The following is a 24080-nucleotide window of genomic DNA, read 5'->3' on the forward strand; positions in this document are numbered from 1 at the left end:
TTTATTAAATTCTAATATCATTTTTATCTGTCTACCTGCGCGGTGTGTGTGTATATACATTTTTGTCTCATTCTCCCTGTGGACCCTTCATGTCCCAGTCCGACATTGGCGTCACTGAGGTGATCCTGCCACCCATCATTTTGTCTAATAATGAAGAAAGAATAGTTATAATGAATTAGGTGCTTTTATTATAAGCACAGTACTAGCACTAAGCGCAGTGCTGTGTATAGTGCTCTGCCAGCATTACGCGTTCCCAATCCCATACAGGGAAGCTTTTCTTTGTCCTGCTGCAGCTCCGGCAGGGAGGCCCGGCCTGTATATGACGCCTGCATGCAGCCATCACTGACAGCTGGCCACGCCCGGCGAGCATGTGCTGAGAGAAGACGGGAAGACGTACGGGAGGTAATGTCACTCTGCAGCCGCTCCTCCTCCACCCACACTACAGGAGTGTAATCTCAACGTGGCGGCTGTTTGTACAGTCACCAGCATTGGGATACAGGGGAACCGCACTGGCATTTACCAAGTACTGCTGTTGTTATACGTGCTAGTGCTACTGTACTTGTACAGGCGGAAGCATATAGTGACCCTTCGGCCGTGTCCAGCCAGTAACGGGCAGAGCTGCTGCCTACGCACACGTGGGAGTCAGTACCGGGCGGCTGTGCTGTGTGAGGGTAGGGATCATTCCCGTCACCTCTCCCCATGCCTGCAGTGACTAGTTACATACAGGAGTCCCGGGTAGTATGTGCTGCTGCTTAGGACTCGGATTCTGTATTGTGGGCTGTCTTATAATAATCATCACAGTACAGCGAGGGACTTCTGACGTTCTTCTGATATTTGTTCTTAAAGCCCAGTACCATTTGGCCTCAGGGGGCGAGAGCTGTGAGACAGTAGTTTTGCCAAGTACTCCTTATGCCAGATACCTACAATAATTACATTCTATTACGTTACAGTGTTTCTAAAGAGGCACAATGTTGACTTACAAATAGATATTTATTAGTTTTTCTCTGCACTAGACAATAACACATGAGCTTCATTGAATAAGTAATTGTTTACCCTTTCCTTAGGTGGTGGTTTAAAATCTCTTGAGCTATTTATTTCAAATGAATAAAATGTATTTGTGGTATAACATATAAGTATGATTTTTTATTTTTTTTTAGAACAAAATATTAAAGGCTTATTTGCCACCACTGCAAAGTGAGGAAGAGGACAAGTCTAATGGGTACACACCGGGCGATATTACTGAGCGACTGCACGATTACGACATCGTAATCGTGCAATCGCTCAGTAATCGTGCACCTTTATGTCGCAAACGACCAGCGATGTGCACTCCCGCTGGTCGTTTCCGACATTGTCCATCGCCTGAACATGCAGCACAGTCTGACGATAACTACAGGTTGGCATGTTCAGGAATGATGGACAGTGCCTGCACTGAACGACTGATCGTTCAGTGCAGACACTACAGGGGATCAGGTACGATTACGATGTCGTAATCGTACTGTCTTTCCTGATCGCATAGTGTGTATGCACCTTTATTTGTAATATAGCATATCCATGCCGTACTGGCAAGATGTATGTAGAAAGCTTAATACATTTTGAAGTCCTCTAAAAAACAACTTGAGTACATGGCATTGGGAGCACTATGTATTACAGGGGGATAGGTAGGAAATACCGGCGACTGACTAGTGGTAAGTAACCTAACCCTTTCCCTACCCTAATCATCCCTTAGTGGTGCCTAACCCTAACCCCCCCTTCCAGCACCCTAAACCTAACCCTCCCAGGGGGTGCCTAACCTTAATCTCTTAACATCCCCCTGGTGGTGCCTAACCCCTCCCTCCTGCAAGCCCAACCCTAATCCTCCTCGGGGGGGGGGGTGTAACCCTATTTTGGGGGTCCCTAAACCTAACCCCCCCCCCTTTCCTATGCTAACCACGCATACTTACCCAGATCCATTGTTCGGGATGGGGCATATGGGAGGGTGTCACAGCAGAAGAAGGGTAATGGGAAGTCAAGCCATCTAAACCAATTATCTCTGAAAGTTGCATAGTCATCGGAATCAGTATGTCATACTGCTGGACCTAAGCCTGGCGGATGAAATACCGACGCAGGAAGGCCAGCAGCAGAAGATCCCTACGGAGGTAAGTAAACACACTTAACCCTTTCCTCTCACCCCCCCAACCCTTCTTTAGGGGTGCCTAACCCTAACCCTCCCTCCCTGCACCCTAAACCTAACCCTCCCGGGGGGGTGCCTGACCCTAACCCCCCCATCCCCTAGCCTAAACCTCCTGGGGGGTGCCCAACCCTAAGTTACCCCCCCTAACCCTCCCTCCAAGACCCATCCCCGCGGCTATCCGCTACCGACGCCCGGCTTACCTACGTTTGGTAAGCCGGCCGTCGGGATTTTGGCATAGGGCTGATGATGGCATGTCGACCGCCGGTTTCCTAACTACATTCCTAGTCATCAGATAGTGGAAAAAAATAGATTGTCCAAATAAAAATCAATCCTTGAAAACCAATCTGAAATGGTTGGAGGAGAGGAGGAACACCAGCGTATCAGAATGACTACTTTAGCAGCGTTATTCAAATACTTCAAGAGGGGACTTTTTATAACTCGCAATAGGTAGCGAAGAGGTGAAAGAGCCAAAAGGTGCGATCCGAGAGCTTAAGTACTGCGTCCCAGTAGGTTCGAAGTGTGGGACAGTTCCACCAAATATGAAGTGGAGATCACAGGTTATTTTTAAATACTTTTTTACAAGCTCCACAATGGCATACCGCTCAGGATATGCTCTAGAGCTGGCTTGGGTTTTTCATTTCTTCATTGGTGGTTGGAGAATTGGATACTGAACCTTATTCAGAGTTCAGAGCAAAAAAAGGTAAAACCATATTCCAACATGGCTTATTCCAGGAGCAAAATATTCTCCCTTTTTTGCTCTAACACCTAACTGAATAATGCTATGTATCTCTCAAATTACGAGTCCCAGGAATCTGACACTTGCCATTGTGACATCTTGAGTGATAAGTATGGATTCCTAGTAAAATAAGCATGTGTGTGTAAGCATAGACATCTCCTTAAAAACCTTTTGAGACTTTAGATAGAGAATGATACTGCACTCCTTTCCCGCTGGTTCTAATAAAAGGAGCTTATCACCATTCCCTCTAATTCAGTGTTTCCCAAACCTAATTCTCATGCAACGCTAAAGTTGGGTACACACTGTGCAATTATTTGGCAGCAATTAGGTGATCGTCTTAATTTATTGTTTAGTGTGTAGGCATGAGCGTTTTGGCAATAAAACTGTGAAAAATGGACACAAACGTTCTTGCTCGATTATTGGGAAGATAATTGTATAATGTGTGCCCAGCAGACCAATTATCTGCCAGTGTATGGCAATGTCAGATAATTTTTCTGTGATGTTGAGTTTGATCTGGAATGCTGGGCATACACTCTACGATTATGTGATAGAAATCTGTCCAACCTGGCTGGTTGGAATGAGAATCTGGTAATGTATGGAAGCAAATGACAATCGACCATTTGCTCACAAACACTGGAACACAGACTAAAATGGTCATTCAGACAAATTTGTTAAAACACACGAATTTAACCAACTGGAACAATTGTTTTTTTTGTCCATTTTCCAGTGTTTAAAACCATATGATCAACTGTCATTTGCTCCCATACATTACCAGGTTTTCATTCCAACCAGCCAGATTGGACAGATATCTAACAGATAATTGTATAGTGTATGCCCAGAGAGTGGCTGCATAAAACTGACTATCTGCTTCTATCTTCAATGACCATATTCATAAAAAAAATTTTTTTTCCATAACATTCTATATCTTTCTGTGATATTTAACGGGAGATATTGCAGATATATACTATGAGAATGGTGCAATTATGCAGTAATTTATCATAGTCCTCATATGGGAACGCTGGTCCAATTTAAACAGTTATCTGGTGTGATCGTGTAGAATGTGACTGCTACCAGCTGTTATTTTATGCTCTCATCCCATGTGACAGTTGCTACTGCTCCGTACGCCAGCATTTTTGGGGAGAGCTGTTCTGCACATGTACTTTTTACTATTCTCCAGGGCAGGGCCGGATTTAGGCTTGTGGGAACCTCCTACAATAAAATTGATACCCTACGCTCCATTGCCTCCCTCCCAATATGCCCCACAGTCCACCTAGTGCGCGCCCAGTACTCCCGAGTACTTGCCTTCCGGACCTGTGTTCAACTTCTGCATGCACAGTGAGTGCACACAGCGCAGAGCAGCTCCCAAGTCCCCCGATCAGCGCCACGGATGTTATGTGTTACATAACACTGATGAGGGGACTAGGGAGCCGGACAGCGCTGTGTGCACTCACTGTGCGTGCAATCAGGACAGCCACGTATGGGGACAGGACTTTCACATTAGACATATATGTAATGCAGCCACTGGAATTTTAAATTGTAGCACTAACGAAAACCTTGCTTCTGTTACTGGAGTTAGCATAAATGTTTGTGTGCCTGTCACTTATTTAATACTTGTTAGTTTTATTATTTCTCTGATAGGGTGCGATTCAATTGTTAATTCATTTGCGCGTCTAAATGTTGCAATTAAATTGTTTTTGGGTGCCCATTAGTTATTGCTCTTGTCGCCTCCAATTAGACTGGGTTTAGCCATGTAAACCAGCTAAACACAGCTAAAGTCCTGCTTAGGGTGCCCAAAACCAGGCAATAGTACATTTCTCTTTGCCACCTCAGGAGAGGTCGAGCAGAAATGCCGGCAGCTGTTCCCGCCAGAATGGAGCAACAATTGAATTGCTCTGTCGGGCGCCCAGCACTGACAGGCACTAGTGCCAAGAATGAATGTCTTGTTTTTGGCACCTGTTGGAGCTATTCAATTCTTTCTGCCATCGGGTGCGAATGCATCATTTCTGCTCACACCCTTCTTAGGTGGCGAGCAGAAATCGGTGAATGGTCCCCCTTTTGGGCATCCAAACAAACTTTAGATGGTTTACGTGGCTAAACCTGTTCTATTTGGGCGTGACATGCATGAAATCCTGGAACAATTTCATATCGCCCCTTCGGAATAGATCGTCGATCGAGCATGCCAAACAATTGAATCCCCCGCCCCCTAAAACCATCGTAGACCTTTTTGTTACATCTCTTTTACCTCGATTTACCTGTTTTCCCAATAAGGAAGCTACATTGAGATTGCCAAGAGACTTCCTTCGTTGGTAACAGACAGCCTCAGGACATACCCTTAACCTCAGCAGAGAGAGGACACTTTTAAAAGTGGTCTAATGACTTTAGACCACTTTAAAAATGTTTTACTTGTTTTTCCTTGTTAATTGTTATAAAAAGTAATTTATTAACCAATTCATGTCTTAAATGCTTCTATTTTTTTATTGTATGTGGGAATAACAAAACCTGCTCTGTTGGGTGTTATAGCTAACCTTATTAGAGAAATTGTATATTTTAAATGTTTCAAATGCATGATACTATACTTTTTTTTTCTGTAGAAAATGGCACAGTTGCATGGAAGGAGATATATTCGGGCATTTGTAAGCGGATTTTTTGTGGCTGTACCAGTCACTGTGACTTTCCTTGATCGAGTTGCTTGCATTGCGAGAGTGGAAGGTGTTTCAATGCAGGTACGTTTTTTTTTTTTTAATTTGTTTGTTAATTTTTTTTTTCAGGTGTCTGTATTATCTTACATTCTTGGATTTTTTACCACTTATTTCAGTGCTAGACTATATATGTGATTTGATAATTCTCATGATCTTGTTGTAAGTAACTGCTCAGTATACTGTAGTTTTGCATGATGTAAGGATTTTTGAATAATCTGTAACTAATGTCATCTATATTTGCTACACTTGCGACTGAAGTCTGGACAACACTGTGACATACCTGCAGCATGGTATAAGGTGCAGACTGAACTGGTCATTTTCCAGAGTGATTCATGTGACTTGGTGGGTGACGGCATTCATGTATCAGAACTGCCAGGTAACCTATTCCTACAAGCCCTCTGTGAGACCTGCTAATTTTTAAATCTAGCTGGGATACCCGGCATTGCCCGGGTTTAAGACTGGTCCCTGAAGTACACCTGCAGCCTTCATTATTTTTACATTGTCCTCGCCTATGACCTGGATAACTATACAAATTAGGAGTAAATGACAGTGCAGGCAGGTGTATTCTCATACCATTTGGAAATTGGTATATAAGGAACAGACTGACTTACTGAACAGAAATCAGTATAGTTTCCAAAATCACTTGAGTTTCAGAAATCTTCCCCGCCCCCCTTCATCGGGTGACAGGCCCAGAAACGGCAGCAGACTGTCAATCGTTGACAGTCTGCGCGTGGGATCGCAGACCTGTACTACACTTGCAGTACGGGACAGGTGCATGCTCATATTTCCAATAATCTGGAATCTATGTGATCCCTGTCACTGCGTCTGCAGCTGTTTCACCCCTAAAATCACTCTGCAGACCAACATAGAAGACTATGTTTAGCAGGGCTGCCATTAGGGGGAAAATGCCGGGACTGGAGTCCTGTCCCAGGACAGCAGTGGGCCCGTTTGCAGTGGCACTGTGAGGCTGTGATCAAAGATTGTGGATTGATTATACTGTTTGCCACAGTCTGAATGTACAGATTGCTGAGCTGCTCATGAGCCTGCCAGGCACTCCAAGAACATGAACGTGATATAATAGCACCTTGGAAGAGATGAGGGCGTGTTAATGTGAAGTCATCCCCTCAGCCCAAGAACCTGTGCAATTTAAGAGTGTCCTGGTTTTATGGGATTGTGTGACAGTGTGTGGCCCTTATAAAGTTCAAACCTAGACAAACATTTAATCCTGGTAAAACTACACCACCATGCCAAATTTGGTGGCGCTAGGTACAAAACTCTGGCTGTGCATAAAGGACAAACAGACAGACAAATACACTTTCTTATTATATAGATAATTCCAGTGTTGGTTGATGCACTAATGCCAGGTGTTTGTCAATAAAGTGTATAAGTTTAGTCTCTCTTTATCTAGAGAGCTACTGTACAGAGAAAGAAAAAAGTGTCCAGTGTGCTTCTGTTTTTATCTTGTTGAATCTAACTGAATTGCATTACTAAGCCTAAATGATTAAAATTGGTTTCCTATTTTTATTAGTGGCATTACTGTGCAATTGGCATAACAGGTTGTTCTGGGGAAAAAACATGTAGCTGGTCCTATGCTTCGGCAAAATAATAGCAGTACTCCCTTATTATAGCATGAATTTGGAGAACAGGCTAGAACTGGCAGGTAGTATTAGAACTAGTGTAATAATAATACATTCCTGATATATGGCCATTAATCACAATCTGCATTTTAAATGCTGTTGTGATTTTTTTACGCCCTAATTTGTGACCTGAAAATTTACATCTTCATGCAAATTCACTATCAAGCTCTTGCCATTAGGCAGGCTGTGATAAGACTCTGTCTGGGTAAAGAGCTAGAAGTGCAGTGATGGCTTATGCTATCACTCTACTTCATGCTTCAGCATTTGTAGGCTTACTGCGTGCACCGCCGTTGTCCGGCGCATGCGTCAGTGAGGGGACAGAAAGCCCGGTACAATATCCCTTAGGCTACTATGCATTCCAAAGCTTGGTTAATGCGGCTGAATAGCAGCCCCCATAGTGCAATAACCCTGCTTTTAATCTGGGTCTGGATCACCATGCCTTCTGCTACTGGACTCTGCATAATATCCTTTTGCCGTTTAGACCTTGCCCCACTGTGTACCTTTCCCCGATGGTGGATCCAGAAGAAAATGGCAGGGGGAGGGGGGCACCATTATAGGGGAAATGTGGGTAGTTAGCGGCGGTAGGTACATTTGTGCGCGTCTTTGGCGCGCGTGTTCCCAGAAAAGGGGCGTGACCCCTACAAGGGGGCGTGGTTTCACTTCAACGGGTGTGCGGACCACAAATGCAAGTTGTTAAAATTTTTAAGTAAAGAAGAATAATTCAAATTTGATTAACAGTGTCTCTGACACATAATTTTAGTAGTATATAAAATAACACTACTGTCTGCAGTGCTATTTTTCTAGTTAAATTTATTCAGGAAGGTATGAGAGGATGTGGCAAAGGCAGGCAGAGCCTCAGCAGATGTGGGGCATCAATGGATGCGTCATTTCAGAGAAGCAGGATCTACACTAAATTAACACATACCCAGAAAAGCAAGTTTCTAAATGTACATACACACAACCGGAAGGCAGGGATACATACTAAATATATAAGAAAAGCTAAATCCATTCTACAAACCTAAGAAAAGCTAAATACATTGAAAATGCCAGATTCATACTATATATATTTAAAAAAGCTTCATCCATATTAAATAATTCCATAGACGAAAACCTTACGGTTTCACATGTCCCATTAAGGCTTCTTAGACATGATCTGAATTTTCACAAAACCTACTGAATTTCTGCCACTCAAACTTAAAAAAGCAATGAAATTCCAAACATTAAAGCTGACGCTTTGTGAAAATTCAGATCATGTTTAAGAAGCCTTAATGGGATACGTGAAATCGTAAGGTTTTTTGTCTCTGGAATTTTATTGCTTTTTTAAAATGTATTAACTATCAAGGTTTGGAGGAGCAAACCGGGCCACCTGTAGGGGAGAAGGGCAACAAAATGGTACACTAGCGCAGGTGGAGGAGGGACCGGCACACAGGAAGTGGTTTGGGGGTAATGAATCAGAGACTGCTGCGGGGGCGGGCTGTAGGTATGCGGGGCAGCAGAAGCAGTGGGGGAGCGGAGCAGTGGCAGCAGCCGGACAGTGCACAGGGGTATCAGCAGGAGACAGAGGGCTCACCGGCGCTGGGCATGCATCTGAGATAATAAAATCAATAAAACACAGATGCATGGACGTATCAGTGAGATTCATCTATGTTAAAAATTGAATATGTGTAAAAAAAAAAAAAAGGACGTGGCCTTCCCACCCACCCAAAGCACAACCAGCCCCAAGCTTTTCACTGCCGTTCCTGGTTGTGAAAATACAGGGGACAAAAAGCTTAGGGGTCCCTGGTATTTAGCACAACCAGCACCAGGCTTTTCAGAGCCAGTCATGGTTGTCAAACTACAGGGGACAAAAGACGTTGGGGTCCCCTGTATTTAGCACAACCAGCACTAGGCTCAGCCGAGCCGGTCCTGGTTTTTTAAATACAGGGGACAAAAAGCATAGGGGGTCCCCTGTATTTTCAATAAGCAGTCCCGAGCTCTTTCTAGCGGGGGGATAATGCCACAGCTAGGAAAACCCTTTCACCGTGTCCCCCAGCTGAAGCACTAATCCTGACCGCTAGTCAGCCCAGGCCGGGGATCCCTGGGGAGTAGGGGACCCCACAATAAAGTGGTCCCTCTCTCTAGGGCACCCCTGGCCTGGGCTGATAGCCCAGAGCTATCCCCGGCACCCTAGAGCAGTGGGTGCTGGTTGATTGTGTGAATTGACCCCCCCCCTCCCCTAAAGCACAACCAGCCGTGGGCTTTTCACTGCTGGTCCCCAGCAGGTCCCCCAGCCAAAGCATTACCCCTGACTGCTATCAGCCCAGGCTGGGGAGCTGGGGACCCACCCAATAAGTGTCCCCTTCTCCAGGGCACCCCAGGCCTAGGCTGATAGCCCGGGGCTATCCCTGGCACCTCTGGGTTGTGGGTGCCTGGAAGAGTGGTGTTATATATTTTTCTTTGCAGGTGAGCCACAGGTCCCAACAAGCCTCCCCTACATGCTGGTACTTGTGGGTTCTCCAAGTACCAGCATGCCGGGCATTGGGGCCCACTGGTACCTGTAGTCCACCTGTAAAGAAAATATTAAAATAAACACAATACACTTTTAATATTGTAATATTTTATTTTACTGCGTCTTCACCTGGGGGGTGGCGGTCTTTAAGCTCTTTTGCATGGCCGCCAACACTGCAGTACTTCGGAGTCTTAGTCTGGAGGGCGCCAACCCTCCAAGGCTTTGGTGTCTTCGCCTGGGGTATGGCGGCCTTTAAGCTCTTTTGCGTGGCCACCGCCACCCCTGGGCTTCGGACTCTTAGCCCGGCGAGTGCCAACCTGCCAGGGCTTCGACGTCTTCGCCTGGGGGACAGCGGTCTTTAAGCTCTTTTGCATGGTTGCCGCCACCCCAGGGCTTTGGAGTTTTTACTTGATGGGCGCCAACCCGCCAGGGCTTTTGGCGTACTCGCCTGGCGGGCACCAACTCACCAGGGCTTCTGGCATATTGTGCTTTCTTCACCTGGGGAGTGGGCAGCCAATTAGCTCTTTTGCTCGGCTGCCACCTCCACCAGGGCTTCTGGTGTCCTCTTCACCTAGTGGGCGACAGCCTGTAAGCTTACTAGGACTTCTGGCATCTTCTTTCTTCAGGAGCTCTTCACTGCTCCCTCCGGCCGTCGGACTGCGATGCCGCCTTCTCGCGTTGGCTTATATAAGCCAGCCGTGGGGGTGGGGCGATGACCTCGCAAGCCGTGATTCTCACGTTAGCCATCTTTGAAATTCAAAAATGGCATTGAGGCGCCATTTTTGAAATGGGCTCCACTGCCAAACTCTGCAGAATGGCTGGCAGGGACTGGGTCCTTTCGGGTCCAGGCCAGTCGCCAACGCCTGCACCGCCACAGATTTCACCCCCTCCCCCCGCCACCACTGGGTCACGCTTGAGCCCGCATCGACGCCGCTGTTGCCCGCACTGCCGCCAGGTCATCGTCTAGCTATTTCCCCGCCGCCGCTACCGCCCACTACCAATGCCAGGGTCTCCCCCAGTTACCGGGCTCCTACTCTGCTCTAGAAGGCAGAGCAGAGCCGGGAGCCAGTCCAATTGATCAGCTGTGTGGTCTAAACAGACCGCAGGCTGATACACTGCAAAAAAAAAATAGTAAAAAAAAAATTCACTTTCCTGACTCCAGGGACCGGTGGTCGGGGCTCCGGTGATGACTCCCCTCTGGTCAGCTGGTCTCCCATGCTGCACCGATGACTGCAGGTAAGTGCTATTTAGGGAGGGAGGGTCGCGGGGGGGCTTAGTGTCAGGGCAGGGCTTAGCGCCGGGTAGGTAGCAGCGGTGGCCGGTCGGCGCATGCGCGGGGCACTAATCACGGTATTTTTTTGCAAAAATATCGTGACTAGAGTGCGGATGGGATTCGTAGGGACAGCGCTCTCTCGCAAGCTCTGTCCCTGCAAGGGATTTGTAGTAAATCCCTGTGATATTGTAGATAATATCACACTACAATCTGCATTACAAATGCGGATTGTAGTAAATAGGGCCCTATATCACTACAGAATCTCAAGGCTGGTTTTTGACAATTAGATTTATTATTGAAATACAGATTCATTGTATCTCTTTTATATTGAGATATCATATTTAGCAATACACCGGTGTATTTGTGTTTTTATTGTATTTTTTTTTATTTTAGAACAATATAGCAACTATTTCTCTTTAGATACATTAAACCAATGATTGTCATTTATCTTTTGACACAGTAATCATGTTTTCTTTTTTTTTTTTACTCTGTGGTATTACACTTATGCTGCATTTCTAGAGTTGGTCTGCGCAGCTCATATATATTTGTGATGATTTGCTGGTGCACAAAGTCTGCTGGTGCGTCCTAGTTGCATCACATTGCGACTTAGATGCATTTTTTCCAAAAAGGCGCACTACTCTAGCAGAGTAGTACGGAACTTGGCGGCTCACCCACACCAGACAAGTGGTGCTGCATGGCGTATTGAGGGCTAGGGAGTACATTTACCGAAGTGAGTTTTAAAAGTGATGTTGCCCATAGCAACCAATCAGATTCTACTTAACATTTAACTAGCACCTTCTAGATGATAATAGCTAGAATCTGATTGGTTTCTATCGGCAACATCACTTTAAAAACTCACTTCTAAAAACTGTCACTTTAGTAAATTTACCCCTAGATGTATAAGGACACTTCTGTATATGCAAAGGTAATTTATGTTTGTCAGTGTTTATCAATAAAATTCTTATAAGCAGAACAAGGAAACAAACCAAGCAGATTTTGCTTTCAAAAACACAATTTTGTACTTGTTTTTCTGATGTATGGATTAATCAGTGTAAGTTTCATTGAAGCAAATGTTTTCAGTAACCCTTGTTCACCGCAATGATTGCAGTAGGTCTGTGAACTTAACGCTAGAACACCTTGCAGTAGCCAGCACGATTTAAAGCGGTAATTAGTTTAAAGGCAAAACCAATGTATGCGTGTTTTGTCTGCCGGGTCAATCTCAGCCAGCTGCCCAGGGCCGTAACTAGACTTTTTGGTGTCCAGGGCCAGAAAGAGCATTGGCACCACCCCTCCTCCCTGTTTTTCAAATAGGTACATAAGACGCGAACCCAAAATTTCCATTTCTGATGGCAGCCTCATGGGCTGCCATCAGACATTATTGGGTAAATAATAGAGGATGCGACTGAAGGTGCTTATGGAGGTGGCCTCATGGAGTGGGAGTCAGCCAGGGAGGAGATGGGGGCTGCAAGGAGATGCCAGGGATAAGGATGCTGCAAGTGAGAATCATTATAAACAGAAAATTGACTGGCCAGAACAGTGCCCCCTGCCTTGCGGTGCCCTGTACCACAGCACATGGCGCCCCACCCTAGTTACGGCCCTGCAGCTGCCGCCCCCATCTCACTACGCTCTCAGATTTTTTCCTGTCACACTGCCCGCCCCCTCCCTTCCTGTTACTAATAATACTTAATGCACTCCTTTCTCAGTCCTCCTCCCGGCATGCATGTCACACCTAATGTGCTCAATGGGAGATGTGGCGCTCTACGTGCACGTTAGGTGTGACTTGATCTCAAGCACTTGGTATTCAAAGCAATAAAGTGGAGTTCAAGGAGTTTCCAACGATTTGGTTTAACTGTGTCCCTGAAGACTGATTATCATTAAACTGAAATGTTGGAAACTTCTTGATGTCCACTTTATTGCTTTGAATACCAAGTCCTTGATTGTCACCTCTGCTGCTGTGTGTATGTATATGAATATACATGCGCGCAAGCACACACTCTGATGTGCATTCCAAAACGGCACTCCAATAGGTACGGCTGCATAAACAATCAGTTTATTTGCAACACATTACCAACATTTCGGCCTTGTTTTGCATATATATATATATATATATATATTATATTATATTATACAGTGTGTGTGTGTGTGTGTGTGTGTGTATATATATATATATATATATATATATATATATATATATATATATATATATATATACTAGGGATGTGCAGGCTCGGATAGGTTCGAGTTTGCACGTGGAGTTCGGATTTTTCCCTCCAAAAAAACGGAACTCAGAACGAGGCAAAACGTCATCTTACAAGGACGAACATCATCATTCCTGGTCTTTTGTCCAGGAATGATGATGTTCGTCCATGTAAGATGACGTTTTGCCTCGTTCTGAGTTCCGTTTTTTTGGAGGGAAAAATCCGAACTCCACGTGCAAACTCGAACCTATCCGAGCCTGCACATCCCTAATACATACATACATACATATCACGACAGGCTCAATCCACGGCACTCGACCATCTGGGGTGCCCTTGGTATGTGACCACACCATCTACATAAAAAATATGTTGCAGTTTGAAAAGCATGTGAGTGCCGAGTTTGTATGATATTTTTTATGTAGATGGTGTGGTCACATACCAAGGGCACCCCAGATGGTCGAGTGCCATGGATTGAGCCTGTCGTTTATTTAAATTTTGTGGTCACACTTGCTAGGGCACCCTGTTTTTCAAATGTAAGACAAACTTTTTTCTTTTTCCAGGTGCTTATTAACTGATATCCCTGGGTGTGGTCCTGTCTCTTTAAGGCAGGACCCAGTTTCATGTTTAAAATGTATGCAAGCTTGAGCCAAAGATGGCAGATCAAGTTCATTTATCTGAGAATCAGTGTAGGGACTGGCTAGATGGGAATGACCGTGAAGCGGTGGCCAGCTTAACAAATTATTGCAATATTTTGGAACCAACATTCCCTATGTTCAAAGGAGTTGCAGTTTGAAAAGCATGTGAGTGCCGAGTTTGTATGATATAGATATTATTATTTATTTATATATATATGTATGTATGTATGTATATATTTTCCCAAAGGTGGCACTCCCATAATAAAATATAATGTGAAGGTGCCTTCCAATTCAGGTCAGCCACAGGATGACTCAACAAGTAGAAATCCACAGTGGCAGCACTCTTACTCAGAAGAAACTGCACAGGGAAATGTGATTACTATCACCAACGTTTCGGAGCGTTTATTTCAGCACCTTCATCAAGGTACAACAATTGCATATACATATTGTAAAACCTTTATACTCACATCACCACATGTGTGGTCCGCACCGCGCGGCATTCGGGGCCAGGTCCCATGCTGATGACATCATCACACCTGCCCTCCACACCGCACTGCCACCACGTCAGTTCTGGGAAGTTGGTGACGCCCACAGCCTGTCTATCCGTTGACTAGGCAACCCGCAGTGACCGGACTAGTGTGCAGACTAGAACAATATTCAAATAGGACAGTGCATTAACATTCTAAAAACCGAACAAACACCTAAGACATAATATAAAAGCAGATGAAATACATCTCTATTATTGACCAAATAAAGTGAACCATATAGACACAGGAAATAGCCCCAGTTATCTAACTGTTAATCTAAAACCATTAATACCATAATATATAACACTTATCAAGACACTAAGAGAGCGTATGGCGTTACACCGGTTGGCCATTCGTGCTGCCATTTCCTCTGGGGGCAGTGACCAGCCGGTGGCTCGCCATTTTGTTTCCAGTGTTCATAATGCTTCCTGTTTACGGTATATGATCATTGATCATATACCCAAATCCCTACAGGAAGGAGATGGATCTCGCAGGCTTTTGCAGTGCGAATCCTGCTGGATTTTCAAATTGGATGCACTGGCCCCACGCGGCTTGAATGAGAATCTGGGTCTTCATTGCTTTCTCTAAGTATTCATCTATTAGTGGCATCTTTATTGTATATAATATCATATGAATGAATCATTTATATTAACCTGACATTAGGATACAGTTTGTATGTTTTCTCTAAACTGTCATGAGTGGTTGGTGCTACTTCTCAGCTTCTCTCTATAAGCCCTTAATTGGGTTTTTGAGTGTTGCTCTTAAGTTCTAAACAGCACTAGGTGGTGTTATAATGACGTGGTGGCAGCGTCGGTGTGGAGGGCAGGTGTGATGACGTCATCAGCATGGAACCCGGCCCCGGATGCCACGCGGTGCGGACTACACGTGTGGTGATGTGAGTATAAATGTTTTACAACATGTATATGCAATTGTTGAACCTTGATGAAGGAGCTGAAATAAATGCTCCATAACGTTGGTGATATTAATCTCATTTCCCTGTGCAGTTTCTTTGGAGTAAGAGTGCCGCCGCTGTGGATATATATATTTATTATAGGAAGCTCTCTCCAAAGGATGCAAACAGACATGCAAGTTTGCCTGTTCTATAGAGCATTTGTCGAGGAAGATTTATGTGTATAAAACATTCCATGTATGAAAAAAGGGAGCCGAGCAGTGATGATTTTAGTGAAGCAAGTCAATGAAAAAGTGGACGTCTAAGCGTACTTGTTTTATGCTGCCTAAACCATATAACACAACGATGGACTTTACTTTATACCATATAGAGATTGATACATATTTTCTGGTTTCTCCAGATAAATTGTTGTAAGCCCTGTTTACTGATGCAAAATGTCAGTTTTTCCCTTTTTTTTTTTTTTTTAACGTTCCCATTTCATTTATGTGAAAAACGCTTCTTTAATTTCACTCCAATTCCCGATAAAGCTGCCCACACACATAGCAATATTTTACCCGATTTGGACGATTTGGACAAATCGTGTAAAATATGACCAAATCATGAGTGTCCACTCACGATGACTATGCGCGTCCCCACTAGTTGTACATTGCCACTTCAAATCTGCCATGCTGTAGGGCAGATTTGCCAATCTGGGACATGATTAGGTGCCTGTCATGAGTAGTTTTATACTCATGATGTATCTCACGATTCATCGTACGTTGCGGAATTTGACAGACAGGGCCCTGTACACGCCCATGCACCATCTTGTGCAGCATCGTGATTAGAAGGAGAAGGAAGAACGATTGGGAGTCTGCACACTGAAGTCTGGATTGCAGCACTTTGGTGAGTATTGGTACTGTATTAATGCAACACACCTACCCACCAATGTGTGCCACCCACCTATAAATGCATGACCCAGCCACCAAAATGAGGTGGACGGTGGCTGGGTCATGCATTTAACGTCCCACTGCCCACCAATGTGTGCCACTCACCTATAAATGCATGATCCAGCCACCGCCCGCCAAAATGAGGCGGGCGGTGGCTGGATCATGAATTAACCTCCCACTGCCCACCAATGTGTGCTACCACTCACTGGCCACCAAGGTCACGGGCCACCTAATAAATACCTTCAAAATCATAAAACACTCCAAAATATATAAAAATTCCATTAACATATATTTTGTATATATTTCAACAACAAAAAAGAAAACATTACAACAACATCATACATATATTACATTTGTTTTTGTTCTTGTGATACATTTGATTATGATGTTTGAATATACCACCATAATCAAATGTATGTCAACAACAGAAACAAATACATTGCAACAACAACAAAAAAAAGTACAAAACTATTAAAAACACATTACATTGCTGTAAAAAAAAAATACATATTACAATACAATAAAAATACATTAAAATCCTGAAAAGAAAACATATTAAAATACTATTAAAAACACATTACATGCCTGTGAAAAAAAACATATTAAAAAATACAAATAAAAACATATTAAAATCCTGAAAAGAAAACATTTTAAAAAATCTTAAACTGTAGAAATAAACGTTAAAAATTTACAAAACAATTTTACAAATATAGCTTAAAAAAATGTCCTTTATTATTTTTTCTTCCTAGCAATTTCTATGGATAGTGAACGCGAGTTTGTGACTGGATTCCTCGAGATCCTATAGTCAAATGATTGTCTATGGCAGATATCCAGTAGACAATACCATAACAAGTCTCAGAAGTTGGCAGTTTTGGAGGTGTTGTTGGACTACACCAAAAAGTTCATTGCGGATACTGACATTAAAACAGTACGCCAAAAAATCCAGAACCTGTGTACCATCTACATAAAGGAGAAGAAAAAAGTGAACGATTCAAAAAGCTTCGGAGCAGGCACCAATGACTTGTATCAGCCAACACTGTGGTGCTATCACCTGATAAGTTTAATCAGTGAACAGGAGCCACAACGCCTATCTGTCGTCCTGATGGCCGAACGAGAGGGAGAAGAAGCATCAGTGAGGGGACTGTCTGAGGAAATTTTGGTAAGTAGCGACACAGTTCATAAACCAAAACCTTTTTATTGTTTTTGTAGCTCAATCCCAATTGCCATGGCACTGCACCTGGTCTGTTGAAATGGACCATATACTCCTCCCTCACTTCTTTGACACATGCTGTCGAAGTTGTAGGAATTGGTGGTGCAGACACTGATGTAAACTGGGCAATCTCCTCCGGATGTCCTGCATCTTCTGGTCTAGCTGGGACTGGTCCTCATTGTGTGGTTTTCCTTCGCAGAAAGTTATGCAATGTTACGGTTCTCGCATGGTTGTGTAAGACCTCTAGAGCCAGGGAGAGGATCTTCTACCAATAACAGCCACCCGCTGTCCCCTTAGTGATTTATGTGCACACCGGTACTTAGGTGGCCGCCTGGATTTATGCCTCCAGCAGTAGAGGCTTACACAACCAACGAGAGACCGCAGGACTGCTGACATAAACACGGCTGAGGAGTGGCAGTCCTTTCTGTACTGGTACTAGCTGGAGTGAAGCTGCAAGTGATAAGTACAGGAACTGATGTGAGTGACAGGATACTGTAGCAGCGGCAGATGGTAGGTCTCAGGAATGTCTAGGGACAGTGGTGCAGCTGGGTAGTCAGGCAAGAAGCAAGGGTACAAACTAAGCAGGCTGCACAGCAGGAATGACCAGGACTGTGATACTGCAGGATATCAAGATAAGACTAAACTAGAATGGACTATGACAAGACTGACAGAAAAACAAACAATCACTGGACAGGCAAAATACATACAAGAACTAGACAAACAAGAACTAGACAGACAAAATGCAGACAAGGACTAGTGGCTGAAGTAACAAAGTTCAAGGTGCGGCCTTGAGGGCTGGGGTGCAAGTGGAACCTTAACGATGCGGCCTTGCAGACCATGGTGCGGCTATGACAGCCGAGATGAGATGCAGGCTATGATGTGGCCTTGCGGGCCGTGGTGCAGCTATGACAGCCGAGATGAGATGCAGGCTTTGATGCGGCCTTGCAGGCCGTTGTGCGGCTATGACAGCCGAGTTGCGGCTTGAGAGCCGAGATGAAATGCACGCTGAGGTGTGTCTAGAGCAATATGGCAGACAGGTGAACTGTGGCACGACGGGAACATAGGCAGGAAGCAGACTGACACTGCTTGGCTGGACTCTGATATGAAAATCCCACAGGCAGCAGCAGGGTATATTTCACAGGCTAATACTAAACAGACAGACAGGTGCAGGACACTGGAAGAATGACTTGGCATACAGGAACTGTGGAACAAGGTAAGACCGGCAAAGATTCAGACTTCTGAGAACAAACACTCTATGGACGTCAGACAATATAACCGGCATGGAGTGCAGGGCTGGCTGAAACTTAAAGGAAGCAGGGTCCAATCGGAACCAATTCCTGGAGAGAGCACTTCCTAATCAAAGGCATGTGTGCATCTGAGCTCTGCACACAGACAGTTTGTAATTAGTGAGCACATGATACAAAACACACAGACAGACATGAATGACAGGCTATGATTTAAACACAGACAAGACAGGATTTCCAGCTTCCTGCAAAAAGCCAGAACAAGGACAGGACATGATGCAGTATCCCAGTAACAACTATGACTGGGAACTGCCACCAAGATGATTTGCTAACCGCAAATCATAACATGCAGCACACTGCATGCCATCACAACCCAGTCTATCTTCTCCACACGTAAGTTTATGGTGGTGTGGAAAATGCGGAACCTGTTGCTGAGTATTCCAAACGCATGTTCCACAATGCGCCGTGCCCGGGATAGACGATGGTTGTTGATTCTCTTCTCTCTGGTCAGGCCCCTCTGTGCAAATGGCTTCATTACATGTTCATGTAAGGCAAAAGCCTCGTCTGCGCCGAAAACGTAATTTAGGCTGTGCTTTGTCTCGTCCAGTGACGGCAAGTTGAGGGTTTTGTTGGTGAGTCTCTGGTAGAAAGCCGTCTGTTTGAAGGACCCACCATCTGAACCACGGCCATTCTTGCCGACATCCACAAACAAAAATTCATAGTTGGCATTCACCACTGCCATGAGAACGATGCTGAAGAATCATTTATAGTTGTAGTAATATGATCTGGTGTTGGCAGGTGGGTTGACGCGGATGTGTTTTCCATCGATGGCTCCTCCACAGTTAGTGAAATTCCAACGTTGTTCAAACTCTTCAGCGATGCTCTTCCACTCAACCACAGTGTTAGGAAGCTGGAAAAATAGTAAAAAATGGGTTAAAACGTGACTATAATATTGTTTTTCTTTTTTTTTTCCTATATAGACTCCCACCCAAAAGCCTGATATGTCCTCCACGCAGGACCTAAGTTTTCTCGGGGACAGCGAGGTGGATAATTTTACCCCAGTGCCAACACCAATTCTACCAGGACCATCATTCTTCTGCACCACCCCAAAAAAAAAAAAAAAAACGGGAGAAAGCAGCAGTACACAGAACAGGAGGACTTATTTCTCCAACAAGCAGAACGCATCCTTCAGAAACCGCCAGATGATATCGACGATTTTACAGCGCATATTAACAGTCGAATGGTGTCTGACCCACCGTACAACATACAGCAGCCTATCTATTGGGATTGATAGCATTTGGTGATAATGCTGTTTTGTACAATTTATATACATGTTTATTTTATATATTAAAAATAACTAAAAAAGATGTTGCCTACAGTTCAGTTCACAGTCTTGTTAATGCAGCCTTATTGGCTGTCTCAGTTATAATAAAGAGTTTAAATGAAAAACCCAAAAACCTGTTATTGACTACTGTGCAGTGTTATTGGCACAGTGGCTGACCGTTATTATAATGAGTTAAAAAAAATAAACCTAAAAAAAAAATTTAATTGACTACTGTGTAGTGTTGTTGCCACACAAATGTTAATGACTGCTATGCAGCACAGTCTTGTTAATGTTGCCTTATTGGCTGTCACAGTTATTATAAAGAGTTACATTTAAAAAAAAAAAAGAAAAGAAAAAAAAAACCTTTTTTTTCTTTGACAAGAAACAAATGTGTATGGTGTATATTTTTTCTTACCTTGCAATACTGGTACTGCAGCACTTTAACGATAGCCTTGCAGGTCTCTGGGAAGATGACGCCCAAGGACTGAGGTGAGATGAGTGTCCCAAACTTCAGGTCTTCAAATTACCTTCCTGTAGCCAGGTACCTCAGCGTAGACACCAGCCTCTCTTCAGCAGGGATTGCCCTCCGCCACCTTGTGTCTTGCCTCCGGATGTGGGGGGTCACCAGATGCAGCAACTCCTGGAAGGTGGCGTCATCCATGCGCAGGTAGTTGTGGTAGTCGTCCGGGTTGTTCTCCTTGATCTCCATCAGCAGGGACATGTGAGAGTGAGTATCCCTTTGCAGCAGCCACTCCTTGGTCCAGCATGCTGTTCTCCTCCTTCGCTGGGCCCTCTCCTGGATAATCTTAACCCCAGCTTGGACAACCAACACTTTATACTGATAGGGATGCATCAGCACAGAATTCAGGAACAGGATAGAATGCAGGTAGCACACACTTACAGGTAGAACACACTTTGTAAAAGGCAAGCTAAATACAAAGCAAAGCACAGTAGCAATGTACAGGGTTCAGCAGGTATACACCTAGCCTCATTTAGTAGCAGAGCAGAATTTGCACAGGGTTAAAATGTTGCCTGCTTTTTATACCCCCTAGCTAGCCCCGCCCATTATTTAAATTTCCCACTAATCATGAAGATCCTCGTGTGTTTTGTAAACTCACGATTTATCTTGCACGATCTCACGATTTGGACATCGTACATGATGCAGGATAGATCGTGAATCAAATTAGCAGCTTTTTTTGACCAAATTGTACCCAAGACTGCAGGGGAGCTCCCGGGGACAGTTCAGGGGAAGTCGTACATTATGTTGGATTGTGAGCACATCGCTATGTCTGTGGGAACCTTTAAGAGTCTGTTTTGGCATGAAAATAGATAAAGCACAGGGACAGACACTTAACGTGGCTGGAGTTGACCTAAGCGGAGACTGTGGTACTTTTGCTTGTCACACCAAAAGTAAATCTTTGTGTTGACTTAGGAGGAAAAACGACTATTGTCGCCTACAAGGCAATCTTCTAAGACCTCTGTTAAAAAAAAAAAAAAAAAAAGACTATCCCTGTAAATTCAAAACTGCTCCTGTGCGAAGCTGAGGTGGGTTGCTAGTGTGTGTGTGTGTGTGTGTGTGTGTAATAAAAAAAAAATATATGTGTGTGTGTGTATAAATAATTATAGATGTATTTTTTTTGTTTTTTGTCCTCAAACATCGAGTTTTTCATATTGAACGGATGATTTTTTTTACATTTTTTTTTTTCCTTGCTGTAAGCAAACCCAGCAGATTACTCCAAACACTCTATCTTGCATATTAGAATGATTTATGTGGAACACTTAAAAGATAGTGGGTGTAGGAAAGAGGCGTATAACCAGCATGTTGTCTTTTATTGATATGCAGTATACAACCATTGAGTACTCAATAGTTTTAACTTCAAGCCATCGCTGTGTGATCTGAGAAAGTTTGATTTGTAATAAACCTCATAGACTACCAACAGTGTTGTGCTCTAATTATCTAGCCTCTTGCTGTGTTTGAAATTAAAAGTTCTGTCAAAAATGGACAGGACATTTTTAAATTATGTAACTACATCTTTTTGTTGAACTTCTGTAGTAATTAAGTCTATCTTTAGTGGTGGCCACTCATGATGTATAACATTTTTAAAGATCCTTTAGTACATATAAACATACCTATAGCATCTTATAGTTTTTGCTGCCTTGATTGATTTGGCACTGCTGTGAATGTCTCTTTTGTGTGGAATCCCCTAGTAGACCCTGTTATCCACAATCAGCAGGGAGCACATATCTGAATAACTGCATTAATCTTACATATTGCAAGAGAAACATCCAGATTTTTCAAAATGGCTTTGTTTTAATCTACTTCCCAAATACGTATGCTGTCTCCTGAGATGTCAGCCGTCTTGTCTCTTCAGCTAACAAGATGTTATTAATGAAAAAACAACAAATGATTATACACAACAATAAGTCAAATAAAAATAGCAGCTGTTCTACTGAACTGTTAGATTTTTTTGTTATGAGTAAATATAGCAATGTTTTTATGAGAGCTCATAAATTATTATTACTCTGTTCAATCTGACATTTTATATAATGTCTTGTTCATGTCCATGGCCGTCGACAGTCGCACCGGGCCCATGTGATGGGGGCGTGGCCTAAATGTGGGAGGTGTGGCCACGCCCCCTTAAAAAAGAAAGAAAAACTTTTTTGCTGCGCACTCAACCCAGCGCACAGCCAATGGGGGGCGTGATCAGCGTGATCGCTCCCCCCATAGGCATATTAGACTGCTCCGGCTGCTGCTTTAGCAGCCGCTAGCAGTCTCCCAGTGCAGCCCAGCACGCAGCAGCGTGTGCTGGGCTGCTGTGACGTAAAAGGGAGAGGTAGCGATGCCGGACCTGGGCCCCCCCTGTAAGCCCGGCCCGGGTAATTAGTACCCCCCCCCTCTCGGCGCCCCTGTTCACGTCAGAATGATTTTAAGCAATTTTTTAATGGTTTTATAGTGTGCTAACATTACACAGAGTTGTTGACCGCAGACAATACACAATTATTACAATTGCACAGTATGGACACTATAGAAAAGAGCACGTTGACCTCAGCATTCATTATCTGCAGAAGTAAAGACTACTGTATCTGTTCAGCAGCTGTCTGGAGAAGAATGGTAAATTTGTGTTGATGGGAAGGGTGAACATACAGAAACATTTTATTTCTACAGGATCTACCTTGGGGGTATGTAGTTGGAGAGATCCATTGCACCAAACAGCTACAGCTTTAAAGCTCCCAGCATGCATAGGGCCTCCTCCCTATATACTCCGTCTCCAGCCACAGGCATTCAGTTTTTTTATTTGGTGTGCGGCAAGTAACCAAACGCACCTGTTTAATTGCAGGACTGCCTAGGCAGTCCCAGGCCTTTTCTTTTTATGATTTACCTTAGTTGAGCAGTACTAAGCGCCGAATAGGACGCAGGTACTGCGAATCCATATGCCGATGCCGAAACGCCAGTACCACTATATGCCCTGGGGATTTCGTCGAGGCTTAGCTGGCGGCATCGCTGGGTTTCGGACTACGATTGGATTCACGGAGATGGCAGGTAAGCAATTTCACGTGAGGAGAATCGTGCACGATGCAGTCCAAGCCTCCGGTGTAGGAGACGCACCAGAGGTAGCTGCGGGTAAATGCTTTGTGTAACATGTACTCACTAAGGCGGCCGTAGCCATATTGTCTGTCGCCGGGGATGGGTAGTAGACACACTAGAGTGCACTAGTTAGCTTCTACTACTGTGAGGGAAGCGTACCCATGCTGTCAAAATCGCAGCTTAGGGGAGATGGGCGCTCCCCCGGCAGCTCCTCCCCCAACCCAGACGCAACTTCCGGTTACGGATTCTCGCCTCTGGGTTGCTACTTCTGACCACTTTGTGTGTGAGATGTTCGCAGTTGTGCGTACTGCTGAAGGCTGGTTGTCTCAGAGGTCTGGTCTGTCTCCCTGTATACCTCTCCTCTGGGTCTGGTATATAGCTCTCTATATCCTGCGGGGCTGGTCAGTTGATTCAGAGTCAATTTGCAATAGCAATGTTTGTATTTATGCATTGCATGTGACTTTCATGCTAGCTGCTGTGTATATATACTATATTTTGTTTTCAAACTGTCAGTTAT

General features: G+C 44.1%; 1 protein-coding gene across 2 annotated transcripts in view; it reads left to right on the plus strand.

Annotated features, from left to right (window-relative positions):
- Positions 1 to 291: 291 nt before the first annotated feature.
- IMMP2L (inner mitochondrial membrane peptidase subunit 2) overlaps positions 292 to 24080 on the plus strand; it is a 1207428-nt gene continuing 1183639 nt past the window's right edge. The window contains exons 1-2 of one of the 2 annotated variants that reach the window (XM_088456388.1): positions 292 to 402; positions 5498 to 5629. In XM_088456388.1, the coding sequence (XP_088312514.1) occupies positions 331 to 402; positions 5498 to 5629 (204 nt within the window). In that variant the 5' untranslated portion in view covers positions 292 to 330. Of the gene's footprint in view, positions 403 to 559; positions 672 to 5497; positions 5630 to 24080 lie in introns of those variants that run through there. The other variant, XM_088456391.1, reaches the window with a different exon arrangement.

The sequence above is a fragment of the Taudactylus pleione genome, unplaced genomic scaffold (genome assembly GCF_031769625.1).
Source record: "Taudactylus pleione unplaced genomic scaffold, aTauple2 ptg000041l, whole genome shotgun sequence".
In the NCBI taxonomy this organism is placed as follows: domain Eukaryota; kingdom Metazoa; phylum Chordata; class Amphibia; order Anura; family Myobatrachidae; genus Taudactylus; species Taudactylus pleione.